This window comes from Callospermophilus lateralis, chromosome 8 (assembly GCF_048772815.1).
Source record: "Callospermophilus lateralis isolate mCalLat2 chromosome 8, mCalLat2.hap1, whole genome shotgun sequence".
NCBI classification, from domain to species: Eukaryota; Metazoa; Chordata; class Mammalia; order Rodentia; family Sciuridae; genus Callospermophilus; species Callospermophilus lateralis.
In genome coordinates, this window is record NC_135312.1 from 67,465,842 (window position 1) to 67,483,996 (window position 18,155).

The window sequence follows — 18,155 nt, forward strand, 5'->3', positions numbered from 1 at the left end:
AGACCAAGTCATGTTTAGATCAAATAAGTTTCAAGTAATAAAAGAATACAGATTGTAAAGAAGCCTAAGGGATATAGCAACACTGTCACGAAACAATCTTAAATACACCAATTGAATTTGAAAACTGGACATTTGATAATATTACAGGAATTTTATATTAATATTAAAATAATAAGTAATGATAGTTGATATTAAATTAATTTTAAAACATTTTGGATCAGATCAGATATTGTGGTTATGTTTACTTTAAAAAATGCTCTCATCTTAAAGTCTGTTTAAAACTGGAAAACCCTGGTCCTTGAATTTCTTTCTCATAAAATGAGGAAGAGGATTAAATGCCACTTTCTCTGCTCAGTTGTTATGTAATAGCCACTCCCTCTTGTTTTCCTTCTCAGAATCTTACATTATTACAATGTGCAAGTAGTGGTGTTGCTTGTGGATAGGGCTTTATTTAATCCCGGTGCAGATACAAGCACTCTGGGGCTCAGCTAGTTGGCCCAGTGGACCCTAGCAAGCCTCTCTCTTGTTGCTGGGGTTGTAGCTCAGCAGTAAAGTGCTTACCTAGCATGTTCAAGGACCTGGGTTTGATCCTCAGCACCACAAACAAATAAATAAAGGTATTATGTTCAACTACAACTTTAAAAAAAAAAAAAAAAAAAAAAAAGCCTCTCTCTTTTCCTAGCCACTTGCTATTCCTGAGCAGGGTTTTTGTTTTGTTTTGTTTTGTTTTCAGTGGGGTGGGTACTGGGAATTGAACCCAGGGTCTCACAAGTGGTAGGCAAGTGTTCTACCACTAAGCTACATCCTCAGCCAATTCACTTTTATTTTGAGACAGGGTCTTCTTAAATTACCCAGGCTGGCCTCAAACTCATGATCCCCACTGCCTCAGCCTCCTGAGTATCTGGCATTACAGGCTTGGGCCACTGTACTTAGTTTGAGCCAAGTTTTGGCATTGACAACCAAGAATTTATAGATGAGAATGAGAACCAGTTTCTGTATTTGAAGCCCTAATTCTTGAATAGGTGATAGCAGATTAATACCCAAGTGGAAACCAGAAACAGTAACCACTGGAGAGTAATAGTGATTTAGTCCCTCCTTAAGGCTGCATAACTTTTAGAAAAGAAACCAAGACCCTACCCTGGGGTATATACAAATAATGTCAGGTAACTGGTTGACACAAAAGAAAATAGAAGAAAATTCAAATCCATAGGATTTGTCTCTGGAGAACTCTACACCATACAGAAACACTGAACTTTTTTTTTTTTTTATTTTGGTACCAGGGATTGAACCCAGGAGCATGTAACCACTGAGCCATATCCCCAGCCCCTTTTATATTTTATTTAGAGACAGGGTCTTGGTGAGTTGCTCAAGGCCTCAGTAAGTTGCTGAACCTGTGATCCTCCTGCCTCAGCCTCCTGAGCTACTGGGATTCCAAATGTGCACCACTGTGACCAGCTATACTTGAACTTCTTAAACTCCCAGGGTCTCCTAAGAGCAGTTTCAGACTTCCCACTGATGGGTGCCATCTGTGAGCATCAGTGATAGTCTCCCACAGGTAGTGAAAAGGAGAGGGAAAGAAGACTCTTGCCAATAGTCTCCTAACATGCTATAGTTGCTGGCAAACTTCATCTAAAGAAAGTGAAGCTTAGGCTTGGTGCAGTGGCCCATGCCTGTAATCCTAATAACTCAGAAGGCTGAGACAGGAGAATCATAAATTTGAGGCCAGCCTCAGTAACTTAGTGAGGTCCTAAGCAATTTGTGTGACCCTGTCTCAAAATTTACAAAGAAAACAAAACAAAACAAACCTCAAAAACAACAATAAAAAACCTGAGGGCTTAAGTCTTGAATGTAGGCAGTGTGAGGCTGTCTAAAACAGTGCATTTCCCAGGAATTTAATTAAATTCTGAGAATAAATGAATGGGTGTTAGAGAAACTGTAGGGTTGGGTTGAGTTGGGCTCAGTGGCACATTTTTATAATGAGGCTGAGGCAGGAGGATGGTGGGTGCAAATCCAGCCTTAGCCTTTTAGGCCCTAAGCAATTTAATGAGACCCTGTCTCTAAATAAAATATGAAATATAAAAAAGGGCTGGGGATGTGGGTCGGTGGGTAATTGCCCCTGGGTTCAATCCCTGGTGCCAAAAGAAGAGAAAAAGAAAAACTATAGGGCTCTTTCCGTGCCTAGAGCAGCCATGGCTCGTGGTTCCAAGAAGCATCTGAAGCGGGTAGCAGCTCCAAAGCATTGGATGCTGGATAAATTGACTGGTGTGTTTGCTCCTCGTCCATCCACTGGTCCCCACAAGCTGAGAGAATGTCTTCCTCTCATCATTTTTCTAAGGAACAGACTTAAGTATGCCCTGACAGGAGATGAAGTAAAAAAGATTTGCATGCAGCGCTTCGTCAAGATTGATGGGAAAGTCCGAACTGATATAACCTACCCTGCCGGTTTTATGGATGTCATCAGCATTGATAAGACTGGAGAGAATTTCCGTCTGATCTATGACACCAAGGGTCGTTTTGCTGTTCATCGCATTACACCTGAGGAAGCCAAGTACAAGTTGTGCAAAGTGAGAAAGATATTTGTGGGCACAAAAGGAATCCCTCATCTGGTGACTCATGATGCTTGAACCATTCGATACCCTGATCCCCTAATCAAGGTGAATGATACCATTCAGATTGATTTGGAGACTGGCAAGATTACTGACTTCATCAAGTTTGACACTGGTAACCTGTGTATGGTGACTGGAGATGCTAACTTGGGAAGAATTGGTGTGATTACCAACAGAGAGAGACATCCTGGCTCTTTTGACGTGGTTCATGTGAAAGATGCCAATGGCAACAGCTTTGTCACCCGGCTCTCCAACATTTTTGTTATTGGCAAAGGCAACAAACCATGGATTTCTCTTCCCCGAGGAAAAGGAATCCGACTCACCATTGCTGAAGAGAGAGACAAGAGACTGGCTGCCAAACAGAGCAGTGGGTGAAATAAATGGTCTATAGGTGATATACCTAGAGAGTAGAGGTCTTTGTACTTAATTAAAGAAAATATAGCAGGATGAATTGAAAAAAAAAAAAAAACTATGGGGTTGGAAAATGGGTTTTTGTTTCTTTGCTGTTTTATCTTGGCCTCCTGAGGTGCTCTACTTGTTTGAGGTTGTTGGAAATAGGTAGCCTACATATGTGCTCCCTTGCAACTGTACATTTGTTTAAGAGAGACGATAAATGCTCTTAGTTGAAATTGTTTTGGCCTCAGTGCAATTGAAATCACACACACACACACACACACACACACACACATGCAATGATTGTTCTAGATGACACCACCACCAGAAACTACTACTCCTATCCTTAATGCTCAAAATTCTGCAAACTTATTTTCTTTTTCTAAAGGCTGGGGCTGGGGTGGACTTCCCTGAACTATAACTTTAATGTGACTTGCTAATCACCATGAGAGACTTCAGCATTCAAGGTTCCTGAAATGTCTAGTAAAGAAAACCAAACTGAGCTTCCATGTTTACTTCAAATAGCTTTACAAACTTTTCTTTAGTAATTGGAATGATAGATGTTCTAGTCCAAGTATTGATTTTTTTTTTTTTCAAATCCTAAACAATCCTAGGGAAAACCAAACCAACCAACCATGATAATACCTCACTCTTTGTCTTTTGCAGAAGCCATCTATTTAGCTGAGCTCAAAAAGAATGTTATGGGTTGAGGATAGAACTCAGTTGGTAGAGGCCCTGGGTTCAGTGCATAAGGCCCTGGGTTCAATTCCCAGCATCACAAAAAAAAAAGAAAGAAAGAAAAAAGAAAAGGGTACAAAAAGAATGTCATTTGGGGGAGTGCTTTGGCAAAACATAGCCAGATACCAAAGGGCTGCAAAAAGTTTTGGTTTTCTGAGTTTCCTCAAGAGCATAACAATAGTTTTTCAAGAGAGGCTGCATAGCAGAGTGATTGTGATTATGGACCCTGGAGCCAGCGTGCCAGGGGCATATCTCAGTCCTACCACCCAGCATGACTTTGAGAAAATTTCCCTTCTTGGGCCTCATTTTCCTTATCTATATACAGCAAGAATGGTCATATTGTGCTTGGCTTAAAGGTTTGTGGTAGGAATTATTTAGTATGGGTGAAGGACTTAGACAAAGCCAGGTAAGCTGGCTGTGGTTGTACACACCTGTAATTCCAGTGACTTGGGATGCTGAGGCAGAGAGATCTCAAGTTTTTTTCTTTTTTTAATTTGAATTTATTTATTTATTCTAATTTGTTATACATGACAGATGCATTTCGATTTATAGTACACATATATACCACAATTTTTCATTTCTCTGATTATATACAAAGTAGAGACACCATTCATGTATTTAGGGTAATGATGTCCATCTCATTCCACCATCTTTCCTACCCCCATTCTCCTATCCAGAGTTAATCCATTCCTCCCATGTTCCCCCCACCACCTCCATTATGGATCAGCATCCACATACCAGAGAAAACATTCAGCCTTTGGTTTTTTGGGATTGGCTTACTTCACTTAGCATAATATTCTCCATCTACATCCATTTATCTGCAAATGTCATGATTTTATTGTCTTTTAATGCTGAGTAATATTCTCTGTGTATATATACCACAGTTTCTTTATCCATTCATCTACTGAGGGGCATCTAGGTTGGTTCCATGGTTTAGCTATTGTGAGTTGTGCTGCTATAAACATTGGTGTGGCTGAGTCACTGTAGTATGCTGTTTTTAAGTTCTCTGAGTATAGACTGAGGAAAGGGATAGCTGGGTTAAATGGTGGTTCCATTCCAAGTTTTCCAAGGAATCTCCATACTGTTTTCCAAATTGGTTGCATCAATTTGCAGTTCCACCAACAATGTATGAACGTGCCTTTTCCCCCACATCCTCACCAACACTTACTGTTGTTTGTATTCTTAATAGCTGCCACTCTGACTGGAGTGAGATGAAATCTTATAGTTTTGATTTGCATTTCTCTAATTGCTAGAGATGTTGGACATTTTTTCCATGTTTGTTGATTGATTGTATATCATCTTCTGAAAAGTGTCTGTTCAGTTCCTTTGCCCATTTATTACTTGGGTTATTTGGGGGGTTTTTTTGGTGTTAAGTTTTTTGAGTTATTTATATATCCTAGAGATTAATGCTCTGATGTGTGTGTTGTAAAATTTGTCCCCATTCTATAGGCTCTGTCTTCACTTCACTGATTGTTTCTTTTGCTGAGAAGGAGCTTTTCAGTTTGAATCCATCCCATTTATTGATTCTTTATTTTATTTCTTGTACTATAGGAGTCTTGTTAAGGAAGTTGGGGCCTAACCTGACATGATGAAAGTTTGGGCCTACTTTTTCTTCTATTTGACGCAAGGTCTCTGGTCTAATTCCTAGGTCCTTGATCTACTTTGAGTTTAGTTTTGTGCATGGTAAGAGAGAGGGGCTCAATTTCATTTTTCTGCATATGAATTTTTAGTTTTCCCAGCACCTTTGTTGAAGAGGATATCTTTTCTTTATTATATGTTTTTGGCGCCTTTGTCTAGTATGTATTTATGTGGGTTAGTCTTTGTGTTCTCTATTCAGTACCATTGGTCTACAAGTCTATTTTGGTGCCAAAACCATGTCGTTTTTTTTTATTATAGCTCTGTAGTATAGTTTAAGTCCTGGTATAGAGATGCCTCCTGCTTCACTCTTGTTAAGGATTGCTTTAGATACTCTGGGTGTCTTATTATTCCAGATGAATTTCATGATTGCTTTTTCTATTTCTATGAGGAATGTCATTGGGATTTTGATTGGAATTGCATTAAATCTGTACAGTGCTTTTGGTAGTGTGGTCATTTTGACAATATTAATTCTGCCTATCCAAAACAAGGGAGATCTTTTCATCTCCTAAGGCCTTCTTCAATTTCTTACTTTAGAATCCTGTGATTTTCATTGTTGAGGTCTTTTACCTCTTGCTTTAGAATTTCAAATGTGAGGCCAGGTTCAGCAACTTAGGCCCTATGTAATTTATCCTTATCTCAAAAAATAAAAAACAAAAAACAAGAAGGGCTGGGGATGTATTTCAGTGGTTAAGTGCCCCTGGGTTTAATCTCTAGTATGCACCTGCCACAGTCCCCCAAATAAAAGAACAGGGCCAGGTATATGAAGAGTGCTCAGTAAATTCATATCACTTACAGAATTATTCCCAACACCTTGCCTGCCATTGAGCTGGGGCTTTGGTATCAAAGATGATTACTGAGTCTCCCAAAGAACACCTGCTTAGGGACCACTATCATGTATGGGAGAAAGGCATCTTTGTGTTAACTTTTAATTTAGAGTATAGGGCCCATTAAGTTGTTAAGCTGTGAGGCTAGAGGCTAGTCAGCTTTGAGGTGTTCATGGCTTGTAAGGGTACTAACAAATCTGTCAGCTGGGAACAAAGTTCCCAACTGTGAGTTCTCACCTTGGCCAAGTTCTAATTGGATTATTAAGGGAAGTTCCCTCCTTTCTGAGAACACAGGCTACCTTGGCAACCTCAAAGACTCTATTGCTAAAAATTTCTGTTATTTATTTTCTTTCTTCCTTCCTTCCTATCTCACCTAGGGCCTCATGCATACTGAGCTACACCTATAGCCTTGTAATTTTCTTCAATGAATCCTTGAGCTATTATGCCTAAAAATAACTTAGTTAACTCAATGATTTATAGATCCTTGATCATGAAAATGTTTAATTAGATATTAATCAGTTTGTTTGTTTGTTTTTCCAGTTCTGTGAATTGAACCCAGGGTGCTCTACCACTGAGCTACATCCCCTGACCTTTTTTATTTTTTGAGACAGGGACTCACTAAATTACCAAGGCTGGCCACAAACTTGCAATCCTCATACCGTGGCCTTCCAAGTCTCTGGGATTACTAGTCTGGGCCACTTTGCTGCTTATTCTTTAGATTCACTATATTTTCAAGCTATTTAAAATTTTGAAAATGGAGTAGGTCTTCCTCTGAGTAAGTAAATGCTTAGGAGGCAATTAAAAAAAAAATCTCTCTGTAGGTTTGTACAGGGCTTTAGATATAATAGGTACTTAATAAATGTTTATTTGATTTACTTTTAATCTTATTTTGCATATGATTTAAGTAAGAGGCAGAGTCCATAACAAATAATTCTCAAATAAAACTTCCCTAAGTTTTTGGGAGAGCCTCAGTCCTCAGATGGAATATAAAATTCTTACCCCAAATAGGTTTTGAATTGTTTGGATTGAAACATTTGTGAAGAATAAAAACAGCTCATTTAGGATAGGTTGGGAATCATAGAATATGCCAATAGTTGATGTAGCCTCTTTTATGTGGGGGAGGCCAGATCTTACTGTAATTTATAAGCTGCAATTGACTGATCATTGTGGCTTGTCTGTATATGTAATCCCCCCCCAACAAAAGGAAAAAACATCCCTTCAGAGACTGGGAAATATCTCCTATCTTCCAATTTTTAAATCCTTCCCCCCTTTATGTAGGTATTCAGGAAAATCCACATAAATGAGGATAGTTTGAAGGGATATAAAAGCCACTAACTATCATAGACAACTGCACTAAATTTTTGTTTATGGATTAGTGTGTTTTTAGATAGACTATTGGAAATAATACCTGTTGTGTACCTTTGAATGTATGAAATTGTTAAGTGTTATGCATTTTGTAATGCTGTGCCTCTCAGACTCTAATGGGTACATGAATCACCTAGGATTTTTGTTAAAAATGCAGGTGCTGATTCAGTAGTTTGGGTTGAAACCTGAGACTCTTGCATTTGTAATAGCACCCAGTGTTCAGAGTGTGGCTGCTGCTTGTAGTGCTTCCGTTGAGTAGGACATGAAATCACCTGAGGACATTTAAAAAATACTAATACATTTCTTAGGAATCATTGACCTGGGTTGTGGCCTGAGAGTAGCAGGGATTTACAAATTTCCTTTGGTGATTCTCCTGTGTAGCCAAGACTGCTGATCCACTGCCTAGTCTAAGGGATCTAAATTGTTCTCACTAGTTCACACCTGAGGGGAAGTAACTGTTTGCAAAGTGTTATTGTTTCTGTGTTTTAAATTAGTATTGTTTTCCATTATTTTTCCTTTCTCCTTTAGACCCCATGTTTTGTAAGAATCCCTCTGTTAAACAAACTATTTTTATATAGTTTGCCACTACACTGCACTTAAACTAACTTTGAACAAGGACTTGTTTTCTTCTTTTTAAATGAATCTGCCAACTAGACTCCTGATCAGTGTATACTAATTGGTGTTAGCACTGTGAATTCACATAGTATCCACAATGGCCAAACCTGAGTCCTATACACGTTTTCAATAGGCAACTTTGTGATTCCATTGGACTTTCAGTGATCTTCACTCCCTTCCTATGTGCACCCCTAGGCCATTGTCCACTGAGTTCATCATGAGAGAAGCCCTCAGATTGTGCCCACTTGGGGGCATATTTCACCCTCAAACTCACAAGTGTGAGAGAGAGGACGTCCCACTGTAGCAACTGTAGCAGAGTCCTCTGCAATTCTGTGTCAGCAATCATTATCTTTTGGCTGCCTTTGCACCCAAGCGAGCAAGCATTCCTTTTAATCTCATCCAGCTTCTTGACTTGACATGCATGAGGGTGAGGAGCTTGTGGTTGGTAAAGAGGGAAGGTTATGCTAGCTGGGAAGGCTTCTGAGAAGAGCTGTGTTTGTTGGGGTTTGGATAATGCTAGTGGGGTCTCCTGCACAGGAGAGGAAGGAAAGGGCAGTCCAGTGAAAATTAGGTGCTCTCTGCAAAGCTTCTGACCTTCTAAAATAATCATGGGGCTGGAAGGCATTCCTGACAGTGGGGAGGCCAGAGAAAACTGGTGGATGATGAGATTACTAAAGGGGATCAAGGTGGTTAAGGCACCCCTGTAAGAGGTTGGTGTTCTGTTTTTTCCTCCCCTCACTCTAGAGGCCACGGAGACTGTTTTTGGTTTTGTGATTCAATACACTGGTGATAGTGTTGAAGACTGGGTAGAAAGGGTTGGCAAGAAAAATAATTCTTATTAAGCTATTGAAACATGGATGATATATGAAGAATCTGAACCAAGTGAATGATAGTGTGTCCCAATCTTTCTAGACCCCTCTATGATTATTTTTAATTTCAAGAAGGAATTGAGGGCCTGGGGTTGTAGCTCAGTGGTAGAGCACTTGCCTAGCATGAGGATTCGATCCTTAGCACTGCATATACATAAATAAATACAAGTCCATTGACAACTAAAAAAAATAAAAAAAAAAAGAATTGAGAGAGAAATGTCAGCTGTGAAGTGATAAAATATTGATTCTAAATAGCAGTTTATAAAATTACATACTGTTAGCCTTAGAGCAGTGTTTTCTAAACTTGATTTATTTTGAGATGGTCTGATTCTCACAAGGTTGCCCAAGCTGGCTTTGAACTTGTATAGTCCTGCTTCAGTCTTCCATGTAGCTGGGATTAGTGCCCACACAATTGCACCCAGCTATTTCTAAACTCTAATGTACAAGAGAATCACTTGGAGAGTTTAGTGAAACTTGATTGTACACACAGAATGTTCTGTGGTTTCTGTTGGGGCTTGTCTGAAGTTTTGCAAAAGAATGAAGGAAAGGAGCAACAAATAAACAAAAAAATTAGGAGAGACAACTGGAAGACAAATATCAAGGTGACAGAACTTAAACCCAACCTATCAAATAATTAAAATAAATGGCTAAATATTTCAATTACAAAGCAGAGATCATCAGACTAGGCTTTTGCCAAATGCAACAATCAGCTTGCAACAGATATATTTTACATATGAAAATATGCATAGTATAAGGGAAAGGATAGAAAAAAAAAAGATAATCAAACAGTAAACATAGAAAACTGAGCTGCAGATATATTAGTATCAAGAAGAAGTAGGACCCTTGGAACCAGGACTCCAGGGAAGACAGTATTAGCTTTGTAGAGGAGAGAACTTTCTAGCCAGCTGTAGAAGGGGCTGGGCTGCCTTGTAATTACAACAGATGTCCCTGGAGATATGCAAACAAACTCCTCTGGTAGAAAAAGCATTCTTGCATGGAGAAGTGGATTAGGTGACCCTTGTCTCCTTCCTGGAGCCTAAGATTTGAGTATAGTTGTTTTGTTTTTATAGTAATTGTGGGTTTTAATTTTTATTAATTTTTAGGACTGCAAAACAGGAATATGTTCATTCTATAATATTAAGAAAATTTTTTAAATGCCCAGAAGAAAATAAGTCTAGATCCTTCCATCCAGAGATATCTATTGCTAGCAGTTTTCTATCGAGTCCCACTTTTTAAAAATACACCTATGGAGCTCAACTTTGAGGAAGCAGTATCCTGACACTGTATTGAATCTGCTTTGTAAAACGGAGGGTGAAAACATGTTCATGGGGGTAGAGTGTCAGGGTGGGGGGTTGACATGGAGGAATTAGAGATTAGGTGTCTAAATACAGAAAAACTGAGAAATGTCTAAAGTGAGAATCTCCCCACTCCTATCCTTGTACTTTCACTATCCCAGGAAAGCTCTGGGGTTTTGGTGTGATTAGATGTTGAGAATAAGCCAGAAAAGGGAGTGACTGATCTTTAGTTAGGGTGATTGATGACTGGTGGATCAGTAAGGGGCCCAGGGGGAAGAAACGGGTTGGATTTGGGGCTAGTTGGAGTCACACATGTAGAGTCACTGATGATGTTGTACAAGACAGCATTCAGATGGAGAGGAGACAAGTGAGAATTTCTGGAGTTTGATTGTTGATCCTGAATATGTAAAAAGGAACTATAAGGTAAGATGAATTGGCCACAAAAAAAGTCCACAGAGAACTTTTCAAGGAAGGGAGCCACTGGCATCAAGGAGGAAAGTAGACTTCTCTTGATCTAGAAGTTTGGCCATAGGATACAAAGAGACTGGGTGGCAGCTTTTAAGAAGCTGATGTGTTGAGAAAAGTAGAGTTTGGGTAGGGAAAATAGAATGTTGGCCTAGAGCATCTTGTAGTACCAGAAAGCAAGGAGTGATCAAAACAAGAAAGGATAGAGCATGTCAAAGAGACAAGTAGCCAGTCTGAACCAGCTTGTAATGGCCAAATGGAAAAATTTGACAACAATAAATCATGTAGTATTAATTATAACCCAAAGTTCAAAATAACCATGAGCCCATACTGATATAAATAAATGATTGAGTAAGTAAGAAAATGGAAAGAGCAAAGAAACATTTTTACAGAAAAATTCCAAATAGGTATCTGCTCCCATCTACAGAGGTGGAACATAATTCACTCCTTAGAGAGGGATAGTCTACAGAATACCCAGCCAGAGCTCCTCAGAAGTGTCCAGGTCATAACAATTAAGGAGACTGAGGAACTCTCAGAGACACAACGCTGTGTGAGATACCCTGTGTTGGATCTTATAACATAAAAATAACATTAATGGAAAAACTGGTGAAATCAAAATAAAGACTGGAGTTTAGTTCATAGTAATACACCAATGTTGATTCCCCAGTTTTGACCAATGAAAAAATAGTAATAAAATATGTAAACAGGGCTGGGTTTGTAGCTCAGAGGTAGAGCGCTTGCCTAGCACATGTGAGACACTTGGTTTGATCCTCAGCACCACATAAAAATAAATAAAATAAAAAGTATATATAAAAAAAGATGTAAACAATTGGAAAAGTACCCAAGGGGTTACATAGGAGTCTTTTGCAACTTTTTTTTTTTTGAAATCTAAAATTATTGTAAACATTTTTAAAAAGTTTGTTTTAAAAAGCTGGGTTTGGCCAGGTATGGCAGCACATGGCCTGGAATTCAGCTACTTGGAAGGCTGAGGCATGAGTATTATGAGTTTAAGGCCAGCCTTGGCAACTCAGTGAGACAATAAATAAATAAATAAATAGGCCAGGCAGTCCCCAGTACCACTAAATAAATAGCTGTGTGTGAGTGCATGTGTGTTGGCGAGGGAATGGGGAACCTGGGCTCTTTTGTAGGCTGTCACGTCAGTCATTGGCATGGATGGGCAGCTATACTAGGAGGGTGAACAGGAATATTTTATTAATGCACTAATAAGAGGGGATATAGGACGGGAAAGACTAGAAGTAAAGGCACTCAGTAAAGAAAGAGGTGAAGCTGGACAGTAGTCTAAATATTTTTGCTTGCAATCTTCTTTAAAAATGTTGAAAGATTCCAAATCCTCATCTTTAAATTAGTCAGCTAAATCAGGTTTACTCTTCAGACAGTCTGACTACTGGTGGTGGTGCTATGCATCTTATTTTTGCTTCTAATGCACAGCTATTGTGTAAGGCCTGGTAACCTTGGGACAGGTTTGTTACCTGGAGTTTAATGAGGACCCACCCATTACTCCTTGTTGATTTGCTCTCAGGGACTCTCCCTCTCTACCAAGAGAGAACTGTTCTTTTGGGGCCCCAGACGTTTTTAACACTTGGAGCGATGCATCTAGTAAGTCTGATTTGGGATGGATTAGAGGACTGCTTTTCTTTTGTGAACAGGGAAAGGCAAGGGAAAAGTGAGAGTCTGAATACTGGGGGTAAGGAGAGCATTTGGAAATTAAGGGCCTGGATATAGATTTACTTAAAACCCTCTTTGCCTTCATGTATCCTGAGAATCTCCAGGTTGAAGTTTGAACCAGTTTCATAACCAAGGTGAAAGAGCTGAGAGATGGAAATCTTTGGAATAGTGCCTGAGAACAAGAAAGGTTCTGAGGAAAGTGGGGTTTGCTTTGCATGGAGGCCACAGCTGAAGGGAGAGCTGGTTAATTTCTAGTGGTGCTTATTAGCACTTTTCCCTGCTGTCTCTGTCCTCTAGGGAATATGCATGTTCCCCCACCCCCACCCCCACCTGCTTTGTCTCTCTCTTCCTGAGTCTGCTACATTTGAGATCTTCCAATGGCAACCTGGAACACTTCTTTTAGCAAAGTGATTTTAGCAATGTCCTCATTAAATGGCATTCCATTGAAGTGGCAGTTCTTGGATCTGACTTGCATAACTTACAGATGAAAAATCCTATAAGTAGTAGAACCCTTGAATGATCATTGTGCACAAATACATACACTCAGGTATTTTAGGGTTCTGAATGAGGCAACTTTTTTATATTTTTTAGAAATTTAAATTAATGCATTAGAAAGATTATCTTTTATCTTCTAAATTCAAAACAGTACATATATTTTGAAATGAATCAAGTATGCATTTACATTAAATCTATCTGTATGTTTTGCCAAATGAACAATGAAGCACTTGATTATTATGTTTTTACTCTGGGATAAACATTATTTATTATTTATTTATTTATTTATTTATTTTGGTACAGGAATTGAACCTAGAGGTACTTAAGCAATGAGCCACATCCCCAGCCTTTCTAAAATATTTTATTTAGAGAGAGAGTCTCACTGAGTTGCTTAGGGCCTCCCTAAATTGCTGAGGCTGCTTTGAACTTTTGATCCTCCTGCCTTAGCCACCAGAGCTGCTGGGATTACAGGCGTGTGCCACTGTGCCTGGCACTGTGGGTTAAACATAATTGAGTGCATTTTTTAAAAAAATTATATTTAAGATGTATTACATATAGCATATATTATTGACATTACCAGTATGCAAAGGTTATTTATAAATCTCATTAATTTCAAGAGCTAATAAAAAGGTACTTGTATGATTCAGGAACTGATTTCAGATAGTAAAATGATCTGTCTCACATTATAAATTCTGCTCTATTTGTTAAACTGTGCACCTTAGTTTTTTGGATTTACTACCTATGGTCTCTATAGGATTAATGAATTAAGGAAATGTAGAACTGATTGGCATATGCTCACTGCCCAGGAAAATCTGTTCTTTTGTTGTATAGATATATCTTGTTGTCATGCAGCATCTTTCCATTACTTTTGTGAAAAATATTTCACCATCATGGGCAATTACTAAGTCAGCTCTAAGTTTCTAAATGGTCAGTGAAGATTGATAGGTGATCTTACCCCTCATTAGCAAGGTGAACTGGGTCTTTTAGCTGGACCAGGGCCTAGGCATTCTGACCTGAAGTCCACAGAGCTTCAAATGCTCCTTAAGTGGGCTCCAGAGGAATCATGAACCACATCAAAGTATTATAGTGTGGGCCTGGGTTCTCATATTTCATCAGAGAGTCAAAGAATTCTGTGCCCCCAAAAGGTTAAGAATTCCTTTTTGTTCCATTTTGTTGCTGAACAGGATTGGGTTGGATACAATGGTGTTTTCAAAATGCTTGGAAATCATAATGCTCATGTTTGTATTGCAGTAGTTCTTCTGTCACATACAGTATTCACTTGTAGAACAATTTTTCCTGTACTTCCCTCTAGTATTTTTAGATGTATTACAAATCTAGTGTAATCCTACATCTGTTTCAAATTAGCTTATCTAATTAAAATTATAAACCAGTTTGAGGGCCCAGGGAATCTCAGGTGTAATTATAATCTGATGTTGATTCTGAATTTCTTTTTGGGTAAATATTTGTTGTATTTATCATTTCCCCATGTTTAAATGGTATCAGAACAATTAACAGTTTACAGAGGAAAAAATGTAACTTCTTAGTTAATTAATTTATTTATAGTGCTGGAAGTGGACCCAGAGTCTGGAACATGTGAGGCAAGCAAGGACTGTATTACTGAACTACACCCTCAGACCCTGAAAAATATAATTTAATATTAGCAGTGCACATTTGTAGCCTCCTGTGGCAAATGGAAATTTTGAGTAAATGATATTTAAAAAAATTTTTTTTTACTTTATGCCTGATATAATTTTGTTTACAGCATAAATGATTTCATAATCCTTTATATAAAATGTATATATCCTTTACATATATCCTAGTATACCTTAAATAATCTCTAGATTACTTACAATACCTAGTACCATGTAAACAATTGTATTGTGTTATTTAGGAAATAATGACAACAAAAAATTTTTGTACTTGTTCAGGACAGATGTAGTCCTCTTCCCCCCAAATATTTTCAAACTGAGATTGGTTGAATCCATAGATATAGAGGACTTACTGCATTTAACATCTTCATTAAGTTTTTTTAAAACCCCTTTATATGTTAACATAAGTTACATTTTTCCAAAATTAAGGAAATTAGTGGTATTGATTGGCATTATTTTACATTTATGTAAATCTCTTTACTGTCTGGTTTAATAGGAGACTGCTGGATTCTCTATCTGCTTCTCCATTTATTCTGCAGTGTTGTTTTGAAGTCTACAATGATAATTTAGCTGCACACAGAAAAGGAGTTACTTTGATATCTTCTTTAATATTATGACTATACCAAATTGTACACGTTGTGGTTTCCTAAAGGTTAGTTACATTGCAAAATCTGAAATGAGTATGTTCATCTTTTTTTTTTCTTACTTTGTTACATTAAAATCCATGAATCTGTCTTGCACTTTCAGTGGATCTTTTACCTGTGCATGGTTTTGTACAATCATGTGTTGGTCATTGGAAACTATTGGTTACTAAATTATGCAGAACTTCTAAACTCACACTCATCACTATCCACTAAGATCTTGTCAGGAAACCCCTTAAGTATTAGGAAGCTGTCAAATTTAGAGTGACAGATGTAAGGTTTTCAAAACTGCTTGAAAGTTCAAATTTTATCATTGGCAATAAATATTGCCAGTTGATTTTGAAGAAACGGGCTCACTTTGTTCATTTTCAAGAAAATGTTTGCCCAATCCAAGTCAGAATAACTGCAGCTTGTGAATTGTTTTGCCACTCAGTTACAGGAATGCTTTTCTTCTAGACAGCCATTTTACATCAGTGTGCAGCAGAGTGCTTAATGTGTGCTTTCTGTTTTGTTGCAAAGAACATCAAAAAGACCCGTGCTCAAGGGTCAAGATTTATGAAAGTCATAACTCTAACTGCTTGCTTCTTTAAGGACTTTCATAAAGGAAACTTTCTTTTTTTTTTTAACTGCTAATGTGTGGTGAAGAATGCAGTGACTATGAGTTTCGTTTGCTCCCACTGCCTTGATTAGTTGCCAAGGTGCCAGTAGTTTCCCCACAATTGCGTTTGCACCATCAGTACTAATGTCAGCACAGTGAAAAGACAAATATTGTCTTTGTGTCATTCTAAAAATAGTTCTGACCTCGGAGAAGGTCTTGGGGACTCCCAGGAGTCCTCTAAGCATACTTTGAGATGCACTGGGCCATTCTCCCAGCATTGTAGATTTGGTGCCAGGCGTTAACACGTCTGTCCACGACTTAGTAACACAGTGTGAACTACTTTTTTGTGAGATGGACAACATTGTCACGATTCTAGGTCAAATGGGGAGTCCACAGAGTAGGGATTCATTCCATATTCATTTAAGCGTTTCTAGCACCTACAGCGTGCCCGTCCCTAAGCGATGGCTGAAGCACCACCTCCTTTCATCTCTGCCCCTTGGAAGGTTATCCGCCCCCCACCCCCTGCTTGTCTTTAAGCACGGCTTAAATACTTTTCCTGGTCCTCTGAGTAGGACACGATTTCGCTTGTACTTTGAGCGCCTACTTTGTCGTCAGTTCCTTAATCACATAAGGACCCAAATGAGTTACTGTTTTCTTTGTAATACGCACGTTGGCCACAAAAGGGAAGATGTTTTGTAAATATTCGTCTCAATGTAATGAAATCAAAACTGAAAGCAAAGTAAAACATATGTGCATTAGTTGTCCGTTTCCTGATTGCAAGCTCTGGAGTGATCAAAAGTAGCGAATGTGGTTTACTGCTGCAGTGGTTCCTGCTCTCTGCGGCCTCTCGGACCGCAATATTCAACAATATTCAAATTATAGCTGGAGTTCTGAGCGGCGAGGACTTGGTGTTCCGACGGTGTGTGCTTGTACGTCGTTAAAACCTGGCAAGCGAGCGCTAGCCAGAAGTCCGCAGGCGGGGCCGGCGGCGGAGAGCTGGGCTGTGTCGGCGCTCGCGCTCCGCGCCCCCGCCCGGCCCGGCCCAACCCGACCCAACCCAACCCGACCCGACCCGGCAGCGCCTCGCCTCTCTTAGCCTTCGGCTCGGCCGGCGGAGCGCCCTGCCCATTTAAGGAGGCGGGCCGTACCACCAGAACTTTCTTGACGGGGGTATTCCGCCGAACTCGGACAACTTCGAAGGAGCAAAAAGGCTATTGCCTTTCCCTTCCAACTCTGGCCGGATTCGTGCGGCTGCTCGGTGCGAGCAGTGCGCTGGCGGGCTTTCCGCTGGGGCCCGTTCGCCTCCCTGCCCAGAAGTCGCCCCAGGCGCGCTCTCACTTCGAATCCGGACGCGACGTTCCCCGGGCTCAGCTAAAGTGTAGTTCTCCTGCAGAGGCCCCAGTGCCCGGATGTCCATCAGGATTAGTGCGAACCAATACGCTTCCAGCCCGAGGCTGCGCTGAGGGCGCCCGGGGCTCCGGAGCAGGTAGTCCCCTAACCTCGGGGAGTCGAGCTGGGGAATCATCCCCGCACGGCTCCGGCAAATGGTGAGCGAGGCGCTGGCAGCAGGGCCCGCGGGTTGAAAGGTCTGATGGACAGAAGATAGTGGGCTCTCTAAGCTGAATGATGGCAGCCCACTCAAGGTAAGGCAGGCACCGAGAGAAACTTTTTAAATACGCTAGTAGCTAGGGAAAATGAAGGTTGCGGGGGTGAGGGGGGAGGGCTGGGGTGCTGGGAAGGAGACGGGCAGGAAGCAGCTTTGTCATTGCTTTCTCATCATTCCTGATGCTGTGGCTCATAACTGAACGTCAGATAAAAACCAGTTTGGAGAACATACTAGACAGTTTCTGCACAGCGGAGAGGGAGACTGGGTTAAAGTTAAGATTGAAGTTAAAGATCCCCCTTCTTCTAAAAATAACTGTTATTTTTCGGAAAATTAAGTTGATTTCACTTGCCTGTCTTTTGCTCAAATTTTCGTTATGTTCTTTGTGCACCCACCCTTTGGTTCTCTTGATTGCTTGCTGGTGTCTTAAGGGGCATTTTAGAGATACAATTAATGTAAATCATATCTTGCCTAGGAGAGGGTGGGAGACAAATTGCCTGGTGATTGAAAATTTTACTGCTAGAACGTATGATTCTACATAAAACGGCACAGCTTGCGTGAATCTGCTGAGTAGGCAAAGACCGGGAATTCACCGGGGTTGGTGAAGGGGAGAGAGGATAATGAACTGCAGTTGCTGTCAGAGGAGGACTATTGTAAGAACCTCAAGCCCTGTCT

The 18,155-nt window shown here is 39.8% G+C and overlaps 2 protein-coding genes across 4 annotated transcripts in view; both read left to right on the forward strand.

Moving 5' to 3' along the window:
- Positions 1 to 18,155, forward strand: part of Aff1 (ALF transcription elongation factor 1) — a 189,614-nt gene that overhangs the window by 42,074 nt on the left and 129,385 nt on the right. Inside the window, exon 1 of one of the 3 annotated variants that reach the window (XM_076865242.1) lies at positions 17,334 to 17,520. The exons of the other annotated variants lie outside the window; for them this stretch is intronic. Coding sequence (XP_076721357.1) covers positions 17,501 to 17,520 — 20 coding nt within the window. The 5' untranslated portion in view covers positions 17,334 to 17,500. Of the gene's footprint in view, positions 1 to 17,333; positions 17,521 to 18,155 lie in introns of those variants that run through there. 3 annotated transcript variants of the gene reach the window in all.
- LOC143405980 (small ribosomal subunit protein eS4, X isoform-like) lies at positions 2,173 to 3,066 on the forward strand. Its single transcript, XM_076864484.2, has one exon. The coding sequence runs from the start codon at positions 2,190 to 2,192 to the stop codon at positions 2,622 to 2,624; it is 435 nt and encodes a 144-aa protein (XP_076720599.1). The 5' UTR covers positions 2,173 to 2,189; the 3' UTR covers positions 2,625 to 3,066.

Bases quoted from the DNA above. Each gene is read 5' to 3' on its own strand.
- LOC143405980 (XM_076864484.2), top strand. From the start codon at position 2,190: ATGGCTCGTGGTTCCAAGAAGCATCTGAAGCGGGTAGCAGCTCCAAAG.